At 45.3% G+C, this 19,246-nt stretch overlaps 1 protein-coding gene across 1 annotated transcript; it reads right to left on the minus strand.

Moving 5' to 3' along the window:
* Window positions 1-12,322: 12,322 nt before the first annotated feature.
* Window positions 12,323-18,971, minus strand: LOC132254509 (uncharacterized LOC116803646). Its single transcript, XM_059740348.1, has 2 exons — window positions 18,172-18,971; window positions 12,323-16,194 (listed from the first exon to the last, which is right to left on the minus strand). Exons 1-2 carry the CDS (start codon window positions 18,642-18,644, stop codon window positions 15,738-15,740), a joined length of 930 nt encoding a protein of 309 aa, XP_059596331.1. The 5' UTR covers window positions 18,645-18,971; the 3' UTR covers window positions 12,323-15,737.
* Between the last annotated feature and the right edge of the window lie 275 nt (window positions 18,972-19,246).

Here is a 19,246-nt window from a genome sequence, read left to right on the forward strand (position 1 = left end):
CACTCCAGCCCGTAGTCAATTAAAGTGCTTCTTTCTCTCTGGCAGTTCTCCATTCAGCTAGTTGCTAAAAAAAGCGCTCATTGATATATGTATCAAGTAGAGATTTCTTTTTTGTTCCGAAGTATCCCACTTCTTTTGATAAGAGTGTGACCCACCTTGAAAGGATGGTGTGAAATACGACACATTCCTCCTCGTCTGGGGTTGGGGAGACAAAGCCGAGGATCGAAAGGAAGAAAAATAGGAAAGAAAAGGATCGAGAGAAAGAGTAAGCAGCGATGGAAGAAGACTTTGCCGGCAGTCGTTCCGAAGTCAAGGAACTTCTTGCATTGCACATGGGTAAGTCCAGTAGAAATTCCCTTTTGCATGTCCATCCATCTGAGATCAGAAAAGGATTTCGAACTCTCTTGGGACTAAGTGAAGACAGTCATGTCACTTGCTTGAGACGGAGCTGGAAAGAAAGCGGGAATTAGCTCAAGGGAAGGGGGAGTGGTGAGGAGGGCCCCCTCTCCTTATCACGGAAGTCACAAAACAAAAGATGAGACTCACCATGACAAAGGCCTGCCTCATCTCTAAAGAGTCCACCGGCGCCAGCAAAATCAGGATTACTGTTTTGCTCGCTCCGTCTGTATTAAGCTTAACCCAGCCTTGCGGGGGAAACGACCAACCCACCAGCTGTTGTACTTTCGTTGGTTTTTTCACCATGTTGTCCTCCAACTTCATGGCATCCGAAACCTCCTTCACATAACCCAAAATTGCTGAAACTGGGTCCTTCGGCGATACGAAGTCATTATCAAACACCAATTTATTTCGCCAAAACCAGAGCTTCCATACCGCAACTCCAAACACTAACGGCCATTCATACTCTCCTTACTCCCAGTTGCTTCTTCAAATTATGTAAAATTATGCATGAGCCATTCGGAACTACTCCAGTTTAAAAAATCTCTCTTCACATTCGGACACAACAAAGCTTCCCAGACTTTTTTTGCTAACCTGCAGTCACGCAACACATGAAGGCATTATTCGACTTTATTCAGGCATCGAACACAATTCGGCGAAGCTGCTATATGTCTTTTGAAGTGATTTTCATTTGTCAGCAACTTGTTGTGCAAAGCCAGCCACAAAAAGGATCTAATCCTTTGGGGACCCCTTCATTTCCACAGGGCCATCCAATTCTTATTCAGTTCTGTCCAACAGCTCTCTTCAATCAGTTCGTAAGCCGACTTGGTCGTGAAACATCCATTCGGAGAACGACCCCACACAACAACATCACGCTGGGCTGCTCTGTTGGGAGGATTGATCGCTGCAATTTTGAGGCATGTATTCGCTGGCAAGACGTGCACAAAATCTTGCCACAACCATTGCCCATATTCATCCACATACTCGGCTACCTTTCGAAGAAAATGAACATCAGAGACTGCGGCTGTAGCTTTCTTGATTAAAGGTCTCTCATTTTCGACCCAGCTATCTAACCAAAATCGAACTGATTTGCCATTACCAATAACCCATGTTAATCCTCTGAGTAGGTTAGGCCAAACGCCACAAATTCCTTTCGATAGTGCCGACGAATCCCTCGTAGCTTTCATCTTAGAAAGAAGTTCATTGGAATTTCAGATATTTGCTTCGCAGCACCGAAGTCAAAAAACTATCCGGATCATTCATCAAACCCCAACCAAGTTTCATGAGGAAAGCGTCATTCATCGCTGCCATTCGCCTTAAACCAAGTCCACCATGGATTTTTGGCTAACAAAGCGGATGCCAACCGACCAAATGGACTTTTCGCTGATCATCCGAGTCCCCCCCATATAAAACTCTTGCAAAGACTCTCTATGCTTTCACAAGTCCCTGTCGGAAGTTTAGCCGATTGCATAGAATATGTTGGCAACGCAGAAATCACCGATTGACATAGAGTAATTCTTCCAGCAAGAGAGAGTTGATAAACCTTCCATCCTGCTAGTCCCCCCTTGATCTTCTCGACAATATGATAATAAGTCTTCTTTGTAACCCGTGTATGCAGCAGAGGAACCCCAAGCTAATTGCCCAAATTATGGGTAAGTGAAAAAAAACCACTCTCCTTGCTGATATCCTGGGTTGCGGCTTGAGAAACATTCTTCGAACAGAAAATACGAGTTTTGACCGAACTAATCTTCTGACCCAAAGAGGCACAGACATTATTTAGACAATCCAAGATCACTCTGATTTGATTTACTGACGCTTCCGCAAAGAGTACAAGATCATCCGCAAATAGAAGATGCGATAATGCAGGGCCATTTCGACCAATTCGGATCGGCTTCCATTTACCATTTCCAACTTTAACATTAATTAAATGCGCCAATCTTTCAAGACACAAAACAAAAATGTAAGGTGATAGTGGATCACCCTGTCGGACCCCTCTAGATGGCTTGAACTCCTCTGTAGCTTCCCCATTCCATAATACCTGCATGGATGCGGAGCATATATATATATATTTCATAATAACATCAATCATACCTATAGGTAATCCAACATCCACCAAAATGAAAAAAATCCCATCGAAGTCTATCATAGGCCTTCTCGAGGTCCACTTTCATAGCCATCAAACCCTTCTTCTTATCTTCTAGAGTGAGCTAATTTTCTTACGTTAGATGGTCGGCTTTCGTCTTCAGTTCAAGTAGAGCTTGAGTATTTCCTAGGTCCTAGTTCAAGTCGAGTTTGACTCCTATTCTGAGAAGAAATCAGAAGTAGCCTTCAATGGTGAGGCCCGCCCCTACTATTGGTCTAGTGGGGTGAGCGTAGGGAGAGTGGGAAAGGGGCTCCTTGCGCTTTTAGAGGAGACCCACAGGGAACGAGCGAAAGACTTGTAGAGGTAGAGAGAGGGTTAGAGCGGATGGAGCGAGCTCCCTAAAGGACCAGACCATTTCATCCCTCTACTTGAAATCGAGTTACTTCGTCCCTTACTTTCCAGTGACTTTCATCCCTGGTCCTATCGGACCAGCTACTTCATCCCTGGAACGATAGCTAGAGAAGTAGAGAGCTAGAGGGGAGGAGGTTGCTCGTAGATCAACTCGACCGGAGCGTAAGAGCTACGTTTACGAAGCGAAAGCTATAGGAAGGAAGGAGCTCAAGACTTGGAGCGAGTAAAGAGAGGTTGAGAGGAAGTGAAGCTGATAAGTGATAAAGTAAGCAACTCTTAAACGATAGAGTTCTCATTAGAGCTGAACTAAGGTCTGGAAGGAAATTCTCCTAACCGTTGGACTACAAAGGCAAAGGCTTAGACAAAGGCATGGACTCAGGCTCTGGACAAAAAGGCCTTTTATCCAGTCTTTCACTAATCATTCGATAGGAGAGAAACTTTCTTTCGAAAGTGGATCCGCCTAAAAAGATAAGGTATGTAACTCCCCTCGGACTATCGGGAGAGTTGAACGTAGTCCATCCTTGCGGTACAAGAAATTAAGTCCATACTCAAGTCAAGAGCTCTAAGGCAAAATGAATTGTGTAGATAGATGTCCCATATAACCCATACTCCCCGGGGTCGGGAACGAAAGCTTTCTTATGTGGGCAGAGACCTCAGGATCGACCATAACTGAAGGATCCTCTGGTTCGACATTCTATCTCTCTGGGTGCTCTTACAATCTAAGACATTTGTTTTCATTCCCCCGGTGGGTGGATTGTCTGGGCCAGCCGATATCTCTTCATTCGGACCAGGAGAGAGAAAGTAAGTGTTTTTAACCATTATGCCTTCAAGAGCCTTTATTGGGACATCGCCAGGCCAGGTGACATCTAAGGAAGATTGACCACCGTCGATTCCTAGATGCTTTGAATAGCTATCTTTCGTACCGTCGATTGAAGACTAGGCGTCGAATGTCCTCTTTGGATCTTTGATAGAAGAAGCTGCTTACTCGGATTCATGCCCATAAAGAGTAGAAGATTCAGCGCAAGTGCAAGAACAGGTTTCACAGTTAAGAAAGGTAGAGATTCATCCCCTGCTCTTGTTCGAGAATCCGCATCAATAGATGAGAGGATTGAGCTTCCAACAGCCTACGAGTGCAAACAGTCAATTTCCCATCATTTGCACTGGGAATGGAAATGAAAAAGGAATTTCTAGATCTAGAATCAGATGAATGTGCAACAGTCAATTTCCTCCCTCATAGCCTAGTTGTCCACTAGAAGCAGCCTTTTTTACTATACGCTATTTGGCCTGAAAAGAAAGAACCTATCCGTCGCAAACAATGAAAAGACTGTCTTTTTGTCAAAAATGTAATTTTCGGATATCCTAAGAGCCTAGTCTTGCAAACGAGATGAGATGGATGGACTACGAAGAGAAAGGGCACTAATCTCATTCATGGGCAGAAGTTCCTTGTCCAATTTAAACTACTGAAGAAGTAGCGATTCCCTGCACTCCGAAGAGTAGTCTTCCATTAAGAGTCTCTCTTTCAGGCTTTTCTGTGGGAAGACTTGAAGCTGTTGGCATTCCCCTATGTAGAGACAGTTTTAGCAATAGCTAGATTCTCAAGCTCTGATTCACTTGCACCCCTTCTTCTTGAAATGGCATTAGCTGCTCCTTCTATGGCATCCTCTTAGACTATTTCTATTCCATCAAAGATCCAAGCAAGGGATTCTGTAAGAACAAGACAAGACCGCTTACGCCGACATAAGATATGTCACTTCCACTTCCTTTAGGAGATGCTTTGAAGAGACAAAAGAGAAGGCTTATAGAAAAAATGGATCCTTTTGATGCCGCATATCGTCTTTTGCATTCGATGCTTCCTGTACTGATACTGATACCTGCCATCCATATCCATACGTGCCTGCTACTGGTGCATGAATCCGATTCGGGGATATCGTATCTTCTTTTCTTTCTTATGCTTATGTTGGCATATTTTAATATGAATTAGCCATATCGGAAATACCCGGCAAGCTCCGCATCTAGGATTCTGTCAGAACACCCGGCAAAAGGCGATCCTTAATAGCCTAATTTTCGATTCAGTCTGGTATTCCAGAATAGCCTAAGGGGCGTAGCGGTAAGATCAATTTCTTTTGACTCTTTCGAGAAGGGGAGAAGAATGTCACAAGTTGAGGAGATTTTTTTAAAAGAAAATCCTGATCTTTTCTATCTGCTTGAAGTAAAAAGGCTTCTGGCAACGATTGAACCAGGTCGCAGGGAACTTTATAATCTGGGGATATCATAGTCAAGGTAAAGTAGCCAAGCGCTCAGTTAGAACAAAATTAGTACTACTCTAACGACTATGGACAGGCTCCTTCCTCATTAACAGAAACTGGACTCGTACTAGACGAAAGATAAGCCGGCAGGCAAGAGATAAGAAAAAAGGGTGAAATAGCAGACTAAGCCACTCTTACTACCTGTATTCCTACCGGCATAGGAAATCCATTAACTATAAAAGATATCACAATAGGAAAAGCAGGGAGATAGAATAGGAGTAAGATAGTGTAGGACTTAAAGGCTGAACTCTTCTTTCCTGCTATTATAGCAGCGTTACAGAATGAATGGTCAATCCATTTCCCTGCTCCTTAAAAAAATCCGGTCTTAGAGAAGAAGGCCAAGGCCGTCGAAAGCCTCTTTGAGACAAATCCGCTAATTCTGTAAGAGTGTAGCCCAACCAACTTCTCAAGGGAAGGAACTTCTTTCCCATTTCCATTTACAAAAGCGCTAGACCCCTGGTCCTTTACTTTAATCAACAAGGCTGCTTTCCCTGCTAACCCTTCTGGGGGATACGGTAAGCACGTCCAGTGTAGTTCCAGTGTAGTTTACCTATATATTGGGATCCAGTTACAGTATAAGACGGGAGCCTGCTTAGTGGAAACAAAAGGGCAAGCCGACTCTTTGGCTCAAGCCCTGGAGAGGCTTTTGTCTGCTTCATCGACAGATGCGGTTTTGATCGAGCAAAATGACATCCAGCCTGATGTGAGAGAAAGAGCAGTGGATGAGTGATTCCCAGATGAGGACACGGCCTGATTGAGAAGGACTTTCAACTAACTCAAAGTGATGGAACAAGACAGTACCGACGGGCTTTGAGCTAGTAGATAAGAGAGAGACTTTCTTTTCCTTCATTGACCCGGATCTAAATTAAGTCAAGTGGTTATAATTTAAAATCTCTCTCGACTCTTAGGAATTGAGTTCCCGGACTCACTGAGTGAGAACTGCCCGGTTCTGGGCCTCCTGTGGCACCAACTGGTAAATGAAGGAGAGAATCATACGTGACACCGGACTGGACTATCATCCGATGAGGCAAAAGGAACATCTCAAGTAGATGAGAAAGGTCAGCGACAGCGGACGCTACTCTAACATCATTCTATAGCTTCAAAGCAAGAGGCCTTGACAGAGATCAGGGCACAATGGACTTCGATTTTCGGTGTTACACCTAACCTAATAAAAGGAGTTTGTGGGAAAGGGCTACGGGGGTTGTCTAATCATGGGTCTCAGAACCAGCGATGAAAGCAATGGGAGAATCAAATTAAGAACAAGTAGAAGGATTGGACTTTGTGAACCAGTGGGAGATCGTATCGGTGCTATGTTGTTAGGAGGTCGTAAACAAAGGGCTAAGAGCCTTAAGCCCGTCCAAGAGAAAGAAAGATATTCGGTTCTGCAATGATGCGTCTTTTCAAACCAAAGAAAAGACAACCCATAAACCAGCCTTACTGACCGGACCTAGGCTTGACCAAAGATTACTAGATTCCCTTGTGGAGTAATGTTCTCCATAATGCCAAGGTTGATGAAAGTCTTCTCTCACGCCTAGATAGGAATGGGAAAGCACACCCGCGATTCAATCAAACATCAGCGCTGCCACTTGAATAGGATTGGTTCATCTCATACCTTCCCGCTACACCGCCCCCATTCAGTGGTTCCCTGCCCGACCCAATCTTATGGAATCTTCCTTCTTGTCTCCAAAGGGCTTGCCTTACCCTGCCATGCAAGCAATTCAATCAAACCAGTAGGAAGTAGTGGTCGCTTTTTATGCAACCGAAGATGTAAGGATCAGTGATGGACACAGCGAAATTAGGATAAGCAACAAAAGAGACGGCTCCATTTGCCAGAGATGGCTGTACTCTTGCGATGATAGCATCGTCGAAGGTATTCCACCAACGATCTAGGACACAAAGAATGCTGCCAGTCTTTACGCCGACCCTAGTAAATGGTAAATGGGAGGATGGCAACCTGTATTGCTTTCATTGCGACGATAGAATAATAATTCAATGGAGGACTTCCTGTGCCAATCATTCAAGTGGTGATCTGGCATCGTGAGCAGAAGTCGATAGAGGAACGAGGCAGCCGAGGTAGGCTACTAACTTGCTCGTTAGAAGTAGTTAACGAATGGAAATAAGGCCATTCGATGTCTATAAGTGAAGATTGGATGGATGCCCGCTCTTTGGGTATGCTTTCAAAAGGGCTATTTTCATGCGTGCTGGTGTTCGTGGTCTCTTGGTTTTTCTGTTCTCGTGGGGGAAGGCGGGTTAGAGCAACACTGCTCTTTTTTATTTAGCAACTGCCGCACTGCTTATTGAGGATATTCTTGACTTTCTTTCCGCTGTAGCTTAGTTCTGGATAGATGGGTTGGGTTAACACAAAAGTACGCCCACGCTCTGAGAGTGACCCGACCTTGGCACGTTCCTTCACTCAGCAATAGCGCCCCTACTCTTAACAAGTACGCTTCCCGCTTACTCTAATTCCCAAGCTGGAAACATCCAGTTGCTTATTATAGGATAGGATGCACTTCCCGACCGGTGAAAGGAAACAGCGAGATCTCCTTTCCTGTAGGCTTCTCCTGTGCTTAGTTCACCTAGCAGGGAAAGAAGCGGAGCCGTGCAAGTAACATCGTGAGCGTGAACAGAGGTTATCAAGAGTTAGCTTGGGAACATGCCAAGCCCTTAGCCTTAGTTGGAAGCTAAACCAAAGCTAAGCTTGTAGGCTCGTAGAGAAAGCTATTGTGCAGGTATACCCACAATCCATGTTCCTGAACAGTCTCGTTCGAACATCTGATTCACCTTAGGGCGGACACTTCACTTCAAGCTTAAACCTCCGTCTATGATCGGCTTGCTTTCTCGGTATCGTGAGTCTAAACTCTTTAAGCCGGCTAACTAATAGATAGAGATATAGCTCAGTAAACACGGGAATCACTATCGCCTTCGGCTTAAACACGGCTACGCTTCGCTCTTTTTAACTATCGCTAGTCTGTAGTCTGTGAAAGAAGATTGCAATTTCTGGTCACTTTCAGTCTAACCCGGATTTACTTAGTTAGTCGGGACTTGCTTCTTAGCGTGTAGTGGATCAACCAGGCTAGCTTTCCTATAGTAGAGCGCGGGGAGAGTGACCATCAGGGCCTTGAATAGGGTGTGCCTTTTTTTTCTGTACATTTTTTATGAGGAGTACTCTTGAATGTACTATACAATAGGTTCTCAGTGCCCTAAGATCCCAATCCCAGATCGAGTTCCAATCGCAGAATTGTTCTCAAGCGAATGGCTTTTACTCAACCTCAATTCATTCAGTTAGGACCTCCCTTTATGTCATTTCTTTCCTTGCCAGCGTGAGGAGTCAGATCAGATTCTAGCACTTGCATGGAATCTGGGATAGTGGCTATTGGTAGCCTCTCTTGGCATGAGCACTAGCATCTTGCTAACATCGGCTTTTTCCTCCGACTAGAAGGGGATCTTGTTCATGGCGGATTCAATCTCCTCAAATGTGGCTTTGGCTTCAGCTATCTCATTCGTTCTTTTTTATCTTTTGATTGGTAAGTAGCCCTTTTCGGGTTAGTTGAAAGACCAAGAATGGCCTCTTTGAAAGAAGACGACAAACATGCTGGGAAGGAAAAGGAAGGAGATGTGGCCTAAGTAGGTACAACAAAAGGTACTAGTATGGGCGCAATATGCGATTGGAAGCTCTTCTTTGGCAGGTTTCATGATTTGCTAATCCGATCTTGTAAGTTGGCTTATCTTAGGCCACCGACTGAGACGATGGCTTGAAACCCGGGTAGAAATAAGACCAATCGAAAACCTTGGAAGCAACAAATCGCGGGGCGTAAGCTGTTGAATAAGCTGTGGGTCTTGAGGCAAATGTGGCATCTTCTGAACCACCGTAGTTAGGGGGAAAAAGCTCATCTTTTTTCAATGCAACCAGAGGGCTCTTAGTACGCTAACGCTACTACCTGCCTAGTAAGAGGATGTTTTTTGGTTTATGTCGTCCAAAGAAAGGGCTTCCCTATCAGCACAAAGAAGAAATTCAATAAGAGAGGATTGGATTTCATCAAGAAAAGACAAAAACCGCATTGAGTGGGGCCTGCCCTAAAATTACCCTTACAGAGCTTCTCTATCAAGAACTGCTAGTTGGTGGTTGAGGAGTAATAGGTTCCGCATAAGCTACATTTCGTGGGGGAGGCACCTATCCAGTACTTCCGAACTCGTCTTTCATCTACAGACATTGGGTCGCTAAAGCCAATAGTTCGGTGTCCGGGCAACAACCACTCATCTTTGGTTGCAGCTTCGGCTGAAGCCTATGCTTTCAGTTCAGTTCTATTCCTTGGTTCTCCGGTTGATTGCCCAGCCCGCGTCATACCTTAAAAAGCTTTGGAACGGCAGTTTCACTTACTTCTCACGGACATTGGACCTTCTTCAAACTGGCCTTTGAACTTTAGCAAAGAGTCTATTGGATAGAACGGGGAGCTATTTGCTAATCGAGGGCTTCACTTCCCTGCTCTGGTTCAAGACTAGCTAGGTATCCTCCTCAGTATCGTTACCACGCTAGCTTGAATAGTCTCAGAGCTTGGCTACGATTGCCTCGAAGGAATGCAGAGCTGTCTTATAGTAGCGAGCACTCCCCTTATGAACCTTAAACCAGAGGACAGAAAGAAAGCAAAAGGAGAAGGAAGAGAAGGGATTAATAGATGTTATCCTACTAGCAGTGACTAGAAGGAAGGGAGCCAAGTCACTAACTAGAGGAAGGGTCTACGATTGCCGGGTCGTGTTCGTGAACCTATAAAGAACTTTTAGAATTGCTTACACTCCTCGGAAATTACTGAAAGACTGGCCTACGACCCCTCACAGAAAAAGGGTCTCTGCTTAAAGGAATTTCAGATAAGTCTTTGGGCGTACTTTGACGAGGGGTGACAACTCCTTCTTTCTATTCTATAGAAGTGCCAATAGCCAATAAAAGAGAAAAAATCTATATATTAAAATAGAGGGATTCTTAGTCTAGTCTAGCGCGTAGTTTCAAAGAATTAAATTAAGAGAATCCGCGATCTATGCCTTACGAACGTCAACCACCTCTTTAAGGTCTTCAGTAGTTAGGGGACGCGGAGCCACTGTTATCTCCTCTTAGCGAGTATGGTACCCACTCCTCTTATTGGCTGGGGATGTACACAGCAGTCGAAGCAACGTATAATAAGCGTCGATCGCGATACGCCTTCGATCACCCGGATAGATTGAGTCAAGTAATGGCAGCCACTGAGAGCTTACCTTAACTGGCATGACATTTAAAGAAGGCTACGTCTAGACCTGAAGAATCCCTGAGTCTTCCGGTCGAGGCATATTATCTAAGCAACTCTCCTAGTGCTTAGTGGGCCAAGTGTATTTTCTTTTAGTTAATCTACCCGTTTTACGGTCGGTTTCTTATTATCCTTCGCTTGTAGCGACTGAATCTTGTTTCCGATACAGCACCATTGATTGGTCTATTGGCAAAGGAAACCCGGGAATTAAAGATTTTGTTCTGTCCGGAGGACATTTATTATGCTGTCACTACTGCTTGTCAATTTTAATTGCATCAAAGCTCTCGTTCGAACTTCATCTACGAGAATTCTAAACAAGAACTCGAGACTTGAAATGAATCCAAGTGGAGGTTCTTTCTCAGGGCGTAAGGAATAGCACGCAAAAGACAGCCTGGAAAGACAAAGACAGGATTTCTTAATAAAAGGTGGATGAGCGGTAATGGCTGGGGAAGGGGGCAAGTACATCCTTTTGTTCTCAGTTCGTGGGAATTGCTTCCATCACTAACCAGTTCAGCTCGGCTGGTGGGCTTTCGTGTTCTAACCTCGAATCCGGACCTGTTCGACAAGACCTGATCCATCAACAAACCTAGGTCCAATATTTGCTTGTACGAGCTAGCCATCAACAGACGGACATCCTTTTACCGCAGCCTTCCCCTATTGGGCATAGCCTTTTCTCCGTTAGGCTCCTATAAGGGCGGGTATGAGAAGGGTCCCCTTCTCCCTTGTCAAAGCTTAGTTATCCGTGAATGAGAACTCGTTTTGCTTGTTGGCTGGTAGCTCCATGGTTGGTTAGCTCGAAAGCGAGTTTTGACTCTTTGATCGTCGAGGAATAAAGGTGTGATTACCTGAGGTGAGGTTGACCTTCTTTCTGCCCTAGAAGAGGTCTAGTTTAGGTCAGTGCTCTATTTTTCTAGAAAATATCTTTTTTGAGGCAATACCTATGAACTTAGCTCGGACTGAATCCGCATCCGCCTCTGTAGCTCTTCTATAAGAGCGGACCTTTTTCCAGTCCTATTCTTTCCTCTTATGTTCCTTTTGGAACACCTCATGTTGGGACGTCTGCACCTCTTTCTATTTTGAGACGACCACAGGTTCCACCAATCCTGCTCTATCCAGTTTGAGGTCGTCTGAACCTGATACCCTGCTCCAGATTCAACTCTGCTCCTACATCAAATCCTTCCTCCTCCGTAGTTCACGTTCATAGAGGGAGACTTCCCAAACGAAGACTCCAGGTCACTGAAACGAACACAAGGCTTTAGCAAGCCACCCAATGTAGGACGAATTACCTCCCATCCGTTCTAGCTACTCCACACTGGCCTTAAAAGCGCCTACTTTTCTTTCTTCACAGAGATGTAGAAAGTTTGATTGAATTGCGTATAGAAAGAGAGACATGCTTTTTTTTGTAAACAGGGGACATAGACCCTTCCTCGGAGACTTGCCCCCATTGATTAGCCCGACCCAATTCCAATTCAAGTTCTTATTCACTGGAAATGCTTCCTTTATTGGAGCTGGTAATGGAAATGCTGAAGTTTTAGCTTGTGTTTTCCTGTCTTCTCTGCCTTGCCCACTCCACCTTATTTGCTGGAGGGAGGATACGATTGTCGAAGCTGAAGTCCCATTCAATTCATATAACTTCGCCTACTACCCTCTTACTCGCACGCCTACCAACTAGAATGAGGACAGTCAGACTAACCCAAAAAAAGAAATCACTATCACTCGAGAAACCGGCCCCTTTTTCTGTCTTTCTTGCTTGATTCGTCTTTCATCTCTGTGTCTTATCCGGATGGAATGTATACTATCTCCCTATCGGACTAAGGGTTTTGATCGAATATTCCTCTCTCTACCTGAATTCAATCAGTAAGAAAAAAAATATGGAATAAAGAGTTTCATTCCATAAAACATGTTCCACAGGGCACCTGTTCAATAAATCAGGAAAAAGCGAAGCGCTTACAGAGAGAGACCGACCTCCGTAGTTGACTCTGAATCCTAGGCTAAGGAAAGGGGAAGCGGGTTTAGTCAAGAAGTAGGCGTGGGTAGGGGGTAAGTGTCAATCTCATCTTTCTTTTTTTGCATTACGCGGTTCAGCACTCTCCCTTCACCTTGAACCACAGCGCTACTGTGATTGACAGACATGAGACCCCTATCGATGGATCGGATCAAACCCCTTCTGCTGCCTGATACCAAAGGTGCCGAAGAAAGCTTGTGGATGAAGTCCGTTGTCCCGAGCGAAAGGATCGATAGTTTGACTTGAGTGGTCCCCCCTTCGTTCGAGTGAAACCTAGGAAAAATCAAATGAATTACACCAGCTAGGACCACTAGGCCGAGAAAGATGCCATCTTGTAGTAACCCTTTTATATCTAACTCTGTTTCCGGGAAGTAAGCTATCTTGGGTTATTCTTTTATGAATGAGTCTCTTTCCCGCTAGCCGGAGCTAAGATTTGAATGCTCTTTTTACCATTCCTCCTATCCCGTATTCAATCACGAAAGCCAGCTGACAAAGAGGCAAGGGCTAGTCATACCATTCTCTAACAAAGAGAAAAAGGAAAGAGCTCTACGACTGAAACAAGAATCACAGCCGGAATGGAAATAATCGAACTTAAAGTTTTTCCTCCACCTCAAAGAATCTTCCCTAGCCCTAAAGAAAATGGCAAGAGTCTTTACTATTTTAGCTCAATCTTTCTCTTGCTCATGCTCCAATCTGATGGTGTTAGAACCTTGGGGCTACCTATCTTGAAGCCAATCCATTCTGGAATGCGCGCACAACACATGTTGAAATTCCACCTTTTCAGATACAAGGTGGTTTGATCTTTTCTTATATAAGAAAGATTCTCCCTTAGAGCTGCATTGCATGGTTTTCATGTGGTTAGTTATTAGGTGGAGAAACTGAGTGTGGGAAAGCTTTTCCGAGAAAGTCATTCATTCTCTGGCTTGAAATGACTACTTCAAATTTAGGTTCTTTCCATTCTCACTCACTGGAGAAGCATTGGCAACTTACCCGCAAATCAAATTCATAATTGGGAATAGATGGACTCTCTCTAGGACCTATTTTACTGACAGGATTGATCACCACTTTAGCTACTTTAGCGGCTCGGCCAGTTACTCGGGATTCCCATTATTACATTTTCTGATGTTAGCAATGTATAGTGGTCAAATAGGATTTTTTTCTTCTCAAGATCTTTTACTTTTTTTCATCCTGCGAGAGTTAGAATGAATTCCCCTTTATCTACTTCTATCCATGTAGGGGAGAAAGAAAGAAAGATCTGTATTCAGCATTTTATGAGCTTTACAGGCCCGTTGAAGTCCCCGAAAAAAGGGGAAAAATGGGGCTATAAGTAGGCCGTTTGCTATTGCTATAAGGGTTGCTCGCCTTTATACGGCTTGGCTTCGCTATCGCTCATGACTTGTATTGTGGTCGGCCTAAAGACTAGTATTCCTACCATACCAGAATGCCTATTATCTAGTGCTAGAAGCTTCGCCATAAGCAAGCAAGACGAGGTCGCTCTGCTTCGTAGACAAGGCTCGTTCCGTACTTGACTTACGAGCTCGTGTAGTACTCGCCCCTCTCTCTAAAGGGGCTTATGCACTCCACTCGCTGTCTACTAAACAAGCGTTAGAGCGAGCGAGCGAAGCCTTCAATTTAGTGGCTTCCCCCCTTTTCCCTCACCCTACTCTTTCATTTCCGCTTAAGCTTCCCCGGTTTGGTTGGTTTGGGGGATTAATTGATTGGATACCCGAGAACCATAATCTTTCCTAGGAACAGCTTCTACGACGATAGATAGGGGTCAGGTTTGTTTGGCATCTATGCCCCCTGCCCTCCAAATAGTATGGGAGCCTTTCAGCTCGTACTGCTCACACTCCTAGATCTTCACGGCACCTCCTCCACCATAGTGTGAGCTGGGAGCAGCTCCGAAAAGCGAGGCCTACTTTAAAATTAGCTTTCAACAACGTCAACAACACCACGAAAAAAGTAAACTATGGTTGCCCACTGATCTGATCATAGGTGAAATCCAATCCCTTCACTTCGCGCCAGGCTTGGAAACCGTAAGTCAGGCTCCCTTCGCCTTTCGGAAGCGAGAAAGCGAGCAGCCCTCTGAAGATCTATGAGCAACCTGATTTACAATCAGCCTGCCTAAGATTGTAGGGGAGCACCCTGATCGTTCCGACCACTTCTGATCAAAGATCAGCCTGATCTACGACCACCCTAATCTACGAGCACTTCTGATCTTCAATCAGCCTGCCTAAGATCGTAGTAGAGCACCCTGATTTACAATCAGCCTGATCTACGAGCACTTCTGATCTTCGATCAGCCTGATCTACGACCACCCTTTCCCCTTTCTCTAATAATAAGGGCGTTAAGCATAGCTCCAACCTATACAAGGGGCAAGCCAAAACCAGCGGAAGGCTTGGCTTGAAAGCTTACCTTATTATTATTCAAAGGGGAGCTTCTTCTTTTTATTATTCTAATTTTTATACTAAAAAACAAGGTGCTTAACGCCCTACTCCCCAACAACTACAAGGGTGCTTGCTTGCTGGCATCAAAGCCCTTCATTATTATTAGTAAGATGGGGCGGAGGGCGCACAACCCCTTCTCTGCTCCTTTCCTGAGCCTTTCCCTGATCTACGAACACCCTGCCCGCCCTTCTCTATTTTGAGGGATCCCTCATATTGAGGATTCCAGGCTTCCCGGACTCGTAACAGACGGCTAGGAACAAAAAGAGGGTCAGTAGTCTTTGCCGTTGCAGGTCCTTCTCCTTCCGCTGAGACGACCCTTTTTCTTTTTTGTTTTGTTTGTTCACCGCGGCACAAAAGAATGAAGAAGCTGGAATAACTCAGAAAGAGAGTGGCGCCTAGCCGTTGAGAGCGTCTGTTGTCTTTGTAGAGAAACAGTACGATCTTGGACTGGCCCTCTTCGCATGACCTAGAAAGAAAAAGAAGTCCGTGCTACTATAAGGCCTCTAAACTCCTCCCTCAGGACACTGTTGCGTTGCCCATGGGGACGGGGTAGCCCCGACTTCCATAGGTCCTTGGTTCGACCTCCTAATGAGAATTGAGGTCCTTGCGCGGGCGTCTCATCCCTAAGACTTGCTTGCTCTTTATGGAGTGCCCTGTGGTTCCTCGAGTGCCAGCCGCAGAGAGGAATGTCATCAACTAGGGCGCTATTGGCCACTAACCACTCGCTCGCCGACCGCTCGGGCTCCGCGTTTCAAGTTCGTTATCCTAACCGTCTCCTCTGCTCCACCGGGAGCCTGGCCCCTTCTTCTATCTTATCTACTGCCTTGCTCCTCGGCTCCCTACAGCTCCAGCCGCTCGCTGTAATAGCTTGCTTCTCGGGTGGCTTGCACCCCGGGTGGTGCGGCTGAGCCAGAGTGGGCTCAGCAGTCGGCCTATGTTTCCGGGCGCACGCGTAGAGGCATGATTAGTTCCATGAATCTCACTGCACTGACCATAGTAAACTCCTTCTCGTTGTACCGAAATAGAGGTCTGATTTGAACGACCAGGTACAACATCACATTTGACACCTGAGGAAGGTACAGCCCAACTATGAGGTACATCAGCAGGTGTTACAATAATACGTAGATTAGTTTTGGCTGGTACAACCACTCTATTGTCCACTTCTAATAAACGTGATTGACCCAATTCTGGATCATCTTCTGGAATCGTATAACTGTCAAAAGTGAGTGACTCTTCATCGGAACTGTTATAGTCCGAATACTCATAAGGTTGGGTCGACGCCCGCCTCCCCCCAAACTGTACTTGCAAGTTTCCCCGCAAAAAGCTCTCTACGCCTACTCTTAGAAAGAGCACTCTTTTTTCTTTAGTTAGGGTAGTTCTCCCGACCGTAAGACCCTTTATGAGTAAGGGGAATCGAAGGCCGGGGAAAGTTTATTGGCTACAGGGGACCCTTTTTCACCCAGCCCTACCTACCCTACCCTATGTATTCGAGGGGGAGGCTGGAACCGAAAAAGACCTGGTTCCACACACATGAGACACGCAGAAGGTATGGGGCGACCAGTTCACCACGGAAAGCAAATTAGATCCTATCCTATAGTTATCTTCTTTGTTCGATAAATGCGCAGTGGAAAGGGATGCTAGCCGGCTCGGCGAAGTTGTAGGCCCCAATAGATCAGATTCAGAGTGATTCCTCACCTATCCTGTCAGGGGCCCAGTTGAACGCTCGAGTATAGATTCCCTATGCTCATGTGAACGGTCGGGGCCGGCCGGCCCGTAGATCTAAAAGGATCCATCCATAGGCCTGACCGGATATCGTTTGTCCATGAACAAAACAAAAAAAAAACAAAGTAGGTTTTTAGTAGTAGTTCATGAGACCTCGAATTCCCACGTTCCAGCGTGCATTATGCCAACAGGTCCCACCCCCAACTCTAGCTGAGAAGTTGAGTCACCCTTCTTTTTTTTTTTTTCGTTACAGCAAGTAAGTTACGAGGCGCTCCAGACATGTTCGGGCGTGAACTGAGCTTCCAACAATAAGATCCTACTACTGCTCATTCCAGCGGATGGGACGCTTTCCCAGTTTCACGTACTTTTATTTTTTATCACCAGAATGCATGTGAAAATCAACTAACCGGCCGGTGGGTGATTCTGGTTCTATCTCCACTTGATCCCAGTTTCCATTCCCCTTTCTTTAGGAGGCAAGGTTCGGGTCGGAGGGACGGGGCGAAGCGCTCCGTTGTTCACCGCTAATTTATAGTACAAGTCTATCAGAAGTGCTTTCGGTTTTGTTTTAGTATGGTCCAGATCGTCGGAGCCCGGAGCCAGGTGATACCGCGATGGATTGAGCGGGGCGGGGAGGTGCGAGCTTCCACTCGAAAGCCTTTCGGTCACTCGCATTAGGGCATTCCGATCGCTTCTCATACTACTCCCTCGCCCCTGACTGGAAAGGAGACATACGACATAGTTAGTCAGCCCTATTCATTCCATTCCTGAAAGGAGCAAACTGAAAAAGCCCTTTCCCCTTTCTCTAATAATAAGGGCGTTAAGCAACCGGCTCATCTTTCTTTTTTCAGAAAAAGAATAGAATAAAGAAAGATATAGTCTATATCCTGTATCGATCATAGGATCACTTTATGAATAGGTCGATTCTCTGTGACCTCCCACCGTTCACGACATCCCTTGCTTCTCGCTGCGAACGGCTCCTCGGTGGAGGAGTAGAAGCGCTGGTCCCCTTCGGTCAAGTTACTTAACTGTTGTTACCTACCGTAGGACCTCCGTCCCCGAAGCGAAGAAAGAGGAGCAGGAACAATAGGTTGTCCTCTCCCGGCCCAGTAGTTCCGCAACTACTACCGTGGTTGTTGCCAACGGGGATCCCCCATTCCGAAAGGTTACTAGGCCGACCGTTAGGTCCAAAGTTGTATGCCACTGCTATGGTGCCGATAGATTCACTACTTCAGCGCCGTTATCGGACATTGCAGGCTGAGCATCTATTTCTCGTATATCGCTCCACACCGAGAAGAGGGATGTGTACCTCCAGCAACAACAAGAATGGAACCATAGGCTCCTATGCTGGGAGCATTTCGGGGTATAGGTCTAACCACCTCAACTCCCCATTTCTGGCATGCTATAGTTATTAAAGTCTCTCGATGACGGGAATGGGAGATTACCGGTAAGCCAGATGCTTCGCGAACCATATTCCACTTTAAGGCATTTCGTTGCACTTAAATCACCCTCGTGAAGAGGCGCACTCCATTACCATTGATGTCCAATAGCTTTGATAGTAATGGCAGGATCTACTACTACCTCGTCCATTGAGTATAAGAGAACAAATGATGGTATAGCAATGAACATCGGGATGATACTAGGAAATATGGTCCGAAGAATCTCGATAGTAGTTCCATGAACAATTCTTTGCGGGATTGGATTTTTTTTATAGTGGAAATGCCATAAAGCGCGAACCAAGATCCGTGATACGAAAACCAAAATGAGAATGAGGAAGAAAAAGATATCGTGATGTAAGTCCATTACTCCTTGCATTATAGGTGTTGCTGCGTCTTGAGATCCTAATTGCCATGGTTCCGCTGCATCACAAGGAGCAATTGTGAGGAATAGCCATTCTAGAACAATCATTTGGTTTGGTTCATTCTTTGACTGCTCTGCTCCCCCCCAAAAAAAGAGAGACTTGTCGGAAATAGCCGGTTGGGTTGGTCCGACCAAGAAAGGCATGGGAGTCTTTGGGCATTGCTTGGGCGCTTGGGCCGAGTTAAGTAAAGACTGGCTACCTACTGATCGTAGACCACTAAGATCTACGAGCACCCTCACTGCACACTTTTTATATCTCTGTCTCCATTATCGGCTGCATGCTCTAGTTATGAATCGGAGATAGAACAATGGGGAAGTTACAATACCGAATCCACTATTACAGTAATTTCTTTTTGATGTCGAAACGGTCTTTATCTTTTTTTTGGGCAATGACTTTCTAATATATTGGGCCTATCCCCTTCCTTATTTATATACATTCTTTATATACATTCTTTTTGTACTAGCTTATCCGGTGCAGTTTATGACACATGAGAAAGGATTCCATCGCCTAAACGGCTCTATTTGGGTACGTCCTTTAACGGTCGAGCCCGAACAGCAACGGGAGAGGAAGGCTCTATGTCCATGAGGTCTCGAGCCGCTTTTTAATCGCCCCTTTATCCGGTCTTGCGAACTCCTTGCTTTTTTGAAACCATATCTATAAAACATTCCGATTCCAGAACTAGGCTGGGTCAAATACTATACTAAACGTTCGGCTAGGAATGAAGAAGCCGTAAAGCCCCTCGACA

This window comes from Vitis vinifera, chromosome 10 (assembly GCF_030704535.1).
Source record: "Vitis vinifera cultivar Pinot Noir 40024 chromosome 10, ASM3070453v1".
NCBI classification, from domain to species: Eukaryota; Viridiplantae; Streptophyta; class Magnoliopsida; order Vitales; family Vitaceae; genus Vitis; species Vitis vinifera.